We start from the raw sequence: 5,246 nt of genomic DNA, 5'->3' as shown, positions 1-5,246 counted from the left end.
AAAAAAAAAAAAAAAAAAATTTTAGTAGTCTTTATGTTTTAGAGCAGTTAATATTTACATAAAAATTATGAATACAGACAATTCCCACATATTCCTTTTCCCAGCCCCCAATTGCCCTTATTATTAACATCTTGCTTTAGTGTGGTTTGTTACAATAGATGAACCAATATTGATGTATTACTAACTAAAGTCCATAGTCTACATTAAGAGTTCACTATTTGTATTACATATAATTGTGTGGGTTTTGACAAATACAGATTGTCAAGTACCCACCATTATAGCGTCATACAGAATAGTTTCACCACCCTAAATATGGCCTGTGTTCCACCTGTTCATTCCCTCCAACTCCCACCCTAACCTCTGGCAACCACTGATCTTTTAATTGTGTCTATAGTTTTGCCTTTTTCAGAATGTCATATATTTGGAATCATATAGTGTATAGCCTTTTCAGACTGTCTTCCTCATGTAGCAGTATGCAGTTAAAGCTCCTCCACATATTTTTGTGGCTTGATAGTATATATATATATTTTTATCACTGAATAATATTCCACTTAGGGATGTAGCACACCTTTTTTATTCGTTCACCTATTGAAGGGCATCTTGGTTACTTCTAATTTTGGGCAATTACAATCATATGTATAAAGCTCCTATAGTATTTCATTCACAAACTGGAATTTATATTATCAAGCAAAAATCTCATACCTCATAGTTCACACTCTGTATCAATCATTGTTTTAAATACAAAATCTCATCATTGTCATGTATGTTAGAATGCAAGTAATTCAACTTGTATTTTTATTTTTCATACTGTTTCTTTCTAATAAACTGACTATTACATTTCCAAAGTTCTGAAATGGCCAATAGACCATAGAAAGATAATTCTTTAGGTGCCTGCTTGAAACCAACAGCTTCAGCAAACTGCTGGCCTTGATTCAGGGCCAACTATTTTTTTTTTTTTCTTTATAGTGATGGAACTATCATTGATTGTTTCATGTCTTAAGTGTAAAAGCAGACATATATAGGGTTTGGGAATATGAACTGTGCCTGAAATAAATTCAAGTGATTTAAAACTGTTAAAATTTACTCTGAAAATGTATTTGTGTAACTGGGTTTATGGTTGTCAGGACTGGTAATATATAACTGAAAGTTCTCTGAATTAACTTCCATAACTTCCATAAACAATGTTTATGAAGGCTAATAAAAATATACTTATTTGAAGCTGATATTTTTAAAACTGAAAAACTGAAGCAAATGTTTAAGGACTTACATCAGTAAAAGATTATTTTTAAGAAGGAATATTTGGTAATTAGTGACAGTATAAAAATAGATTGACTTTTCACTAGTTTGTTATCCTAAAATTCACTATAAACAGAGTATCCCCCCATTGCCTGTATCCAGGGTGAACTGTTTGTTACTAGTACCTAAATGGATGCTAATCAGCATGTACTTTGCTAACATTTTCGGGTTATAGTAGATATATGAGTCTTTGAGATATATTTCACATTCTTGGTAGGAAAGTAATTATACAACCGTATTGATCTTGTGTTTTAATAGAAGTCATTTGCAGTCCATTGTCCTGGCAGGTGCCTGAAGTTACAGATACTCGGAACGCTGAGGCAGGAGGATGGCTTGAGTTCAGGAGTTTGAGATTACTGTGAGCTAGGCTAGCACCATGACACTCTAGCCCATGTGATAGAGTGAGTCTCTTGTCTCAAAAAAAGAGAGTTATTTGCATTTTGTTTGCTAACATGTGTTCTCAAAGTCCAAGCTGAATACATAAACATAGGTTTTATTTGTTTTTTGAGACAGTTTCACTTTCTTGCCTAGGCTAGAGGCAGTGGTGTCATCATAGTTCACTATAACTTCAAACTCCTGGGCTTGAGCGATACTCCTGCTTCGGCTTTGTGAGTAGCTGGGACTATAGGCTCATGCCATCACACTTGGATAATTTTTCTATATTTGTGGAGATATGGTCTTGGTGTGTTGCCCAGCTTTTGTCTCAAACTCCTGGCCTTGGCCTCCCAAAGTGCTAGGATTATAGGAGTGAACTACCAAGCCATGTCTAAACATCCATTTTATTAACTGTTTCATATATAAAAAATATTTAAAATTCTCTTTTATTCACAGAAATCTATCAAATGTGGAAGAAATTGGGACTTGCTCATACATTAATCATGTCATCACCATGACAACACTCTATATTCAGCAAGTAGGTGTGAACTAATATATCATTTATTTGTTTGTTTCTTATAGTCAAGATAGTTAAATGTTTTCCCAAGAGGTAATAATTAAAAAGAGAATTAAAATCATTATTGGGTAATATATATTTTGGAAATCTTATATGTATTATCTAAATGTAGGTAAGTAGTTATTAATATATAATATTATTTTAATCAAAAGTTAATTTGTTTTATAAATGGCTTTTTATGTGATGTAATTTATGATTTTATATATTTGTTATTCATCATAAGTGCCTCTTACTGAAAACATTAATTTTTAAAAAGATGTCTGGCTATTTATTTTAAACCTATCCTAGGATATATCTAAAATTTGAGAGAATATATCCAGTCCATTTGATTAAATGACTCTTGTAGTCTTAAAGAATAAGTTGGGCTTATTTGAATAAGCACGATCTATTGATCTATTGTCAGATAATGAATAAAACATGTCTTTAATTTTATGTTTTAATTTTATTCTCAGTTAAAAAGCAAAAAAAAAGAGAAGGAAATGGCAGATCAGACATCTATTGAAGAATTTGTGATTCATGCATTGGCATTTTGTGAAAGTTTATATGATCCATATAGGAACTGGAGACATAGAATTTCAGGGTATGTGTTATAAATTACAATATTCATTTAAAATCTTAATGTCATTTGTGATAGTTTCAGGCAAGTGTTCTATGTGAAAATGATTGGAAAGATATATAAGATGCATATATTTAATTCTGAGCTAGAGAACTACATTGGAGGGAATGAATTAGTGATAAATGCTATTTTCAGATAATTACAGGAAGTATACTCCAAACTTGTATTTTACAATGCAGTTGAATACTAATAATCTAATAGAAATGTTAAAAGCACAGTAGCATCAGGGTGGGTGTAGTGACTCATGCTTGTGATCCCAGCACTCTGGGAGACCAAGACAGGTGGATTGCCTGAGCTCAAGTTGCACAAGTTCAAGACCTGCCTAAGCAAGAGCTAGACCCTGTCTCTAGCAAACTAGCCAGGCATTGTGGCGGGCACCTGCAGTCCCAGCTACTCAGGAGGCTAGAGCAAGAGAATAGCTTGAGCCCAAGAATTTGAGGTTGCTGTGAGCTATGAATGGCACTCTATTGAAGACAATAAAGTGAGACTTTGTCTCAAAAAATAAAAAAAGAAAAGCACAGTAGCATCAAATAGAGCATACATATTTTTCATGAAAATTTTTCTTTTATATAAAATATTTCATAGTTAAAATTCTCTTTAGCAATATTCTGTCCATTTAATTTTAATTGTGGAACTTGTGTCAGGAAACAGAAGCCACACTAGATGTTTAAAAAGAAGAGATAATTAAAAAGAAATTGTTAACAAGTATTAGAGAATTGAGGAAGCAAAAATAGGACACTGAATTAATGCAGAGATAGTGATTTTAGGAATCAGCTACTTTCCCTAAAAAGGAAGAATGAGGGAACAAAAGGAAGAGAAGGAGTTACTAGAATCTAGACTTTAAGAGGTCGTACAGCTCTAGGGTTCAGACCACTAAGGAAGGAGAGTTGCTTAGCTCAGTGGTTCTCAACCTGTGGGTTACTTATTCTTTCTCCTTCCTGCCCTCTACTCCCTGGTTAGGGGATTCATTGTGGTAAAGACATGGTGTTGGCATTTCCTGAGTCAGGGATGGAAAGCTGGCTCCTGACGTCTCCAGAATTAGCTAATAGCATTGGCTAGAAGGCCTGAGACAAGCATATCCACTAGTTTGAAGCCCCTGGAGGAATACCACCTCTCATACAATTCCAAAGGATCCTTTCTTATCTGGAGCAGGATTGTGGTATTTATGTATCTGTATAGAAAAATTAGAAAATCTGGCAGGATGTAAACCCTTTGCCCATTCACCACCCCCAGCACTGATTTCCTGTTTTATGTACATGAAAGGGGGATGATTGGCTCGGTGCCCATAGCACAGTGGTTATGGCGCCAGCCACTTACACTGCAGCTGGCAGGTTCGATCCTGGCCTGGGCCTGGGCCTGCTGAACAACAATGACAAAATGCAACAAAAAATAGCCGGGTGTTGTGGCAGGTGCCTGTAGTCCCAGCTACTTGGGAGGTTGAGGCAAGAGAATCACTTAAGCCCAGGAGTTTGAGGTTGCTGTGAGCTGTGACGCCATGGCATTCTACTCAGGGTGACACAGTGAGACTCTATCTCAAAAAAATAAAAAAAGGAAAGGGATGATTGCCCTATCAAAGCCACAAGGCCACACTCCCTTGCAAGACAGATGGAGGAAGGGTTTTTACCATAGTTACCCTTTCCCCATTAGAAATCCGGTATTCTCTTAAAAAAAGATCAAAATAATTAAATATGAAAAAACAAAGAGAATTGGGTGAGGAGAGACTAGAAAGAACAGGAACTGAAATTTCTTAGGAAGGGCCTCACATGTCCTGCCCCCTTCTACACTCTACCCCCATTAATGGGCTTGGGGCTTAGGGTAGGAGGCTTACACAGGGAGTTGCAGTGACACAGCTCCTGGAAATAGGCATATCCTTGGAAAGCAGTGCAGCAGCAAATGGCATGTAATATGATTTCTAATGAATCTGGATGTTAGATCTGTATCTTAGAACCCTTTATTCTGCCATGAGTGAGTCCTGCTATGCTTATTCTGCTTGGCTTATTCTATGGTCAGTTCCCTTTACTCTCAGCTTTTTTTTTTTTTTGAGACAGAGTGTCACTATGTTGCCTTAGCTAGATTGCTGTGGCCTTACAGCTCACACACAGCAACCTCAAACTCTGGGCTTAAGCTGGGACTATAGGAACCTGCTACAACGTCCAGCCGTTGTCATTGTTGTTTAGCAGGCCCCGGACTGGCTCAAACCCGCCAGCCTTGGTGTTGGTGGCCAGAGCCCTGCCCACTGAGCTAAAGGTGCCAAGTCTATTCTCAACTTTATTTTATTTTATTTTATTTTTTTGAGACAGAGCCTCAAGCTGTCCCCCTGGGTAGAGTGCTGTGGCATTACAGCTCACAGCAACCTCCAACTCCTGGGCTCAAGCGAGTCTC

The 5,246-nt window shown here is 36.7% G+C and overlaps 1 protein-coding gene and 1 non-coding gene across 10 annotated transcripts in view; one reads left to right on the top strand and one right to left on the bottom strand.

Moving 5' to 3' along the window:
* Positions 1–5,246, top strand: part of NBEAL1 (neurobeachin like 1) — a 223,551-nt gene that overhangs the window by 37,540 nt on the left and 180,765 nt on the right. For all 9 annotated transcript variants that reach the window (XM_012802289.2, XM_023510403.1, XM_023510402.1 and 6 more), the window contains exons 5-6: positions 2,128–2,209; positions 2,701–2,828. In XM_012802289.2, the coding sequence (XP_012657743.2) occupies positions 2,128–2,209; positions 2,701–2,828 (210 nt within the window). The remainder of the gene's footprint in view (positions 1–2,127; positions 2,210–2,700; positions 2,829–5,246) is intronic.
* LOC111723663 lies at positions 806–942 on the bottom strand. The gene has a single exon (XR_002772160.1). It is a non-coding gene; the product is annotated as a small nucleolar RNA SNORA2/SNORA34 family (small nucleolar RNA).

The sequence above is a fragment of the Otolemur garnettii genome, unplaced genomic scaffold, assembly GCF_000181295.1.
Source record: "Otolemur garnettii isolate 467f Iridium unplaced genomic scaffold, OtoGar3 scaffold00013, whole genome shotgun sequence".
Lineage (NCBI taxonomy): Eukaryota > Metazoa > Chordata > Mammalia > Primates > Galagidae > Otolemur > Otolemur garnettii.
The sequence above is the reverse complement of the archived record's forward strand: the minus strand, read 5'-3'. Positions and strand labels throughout refer to the sequence as shown.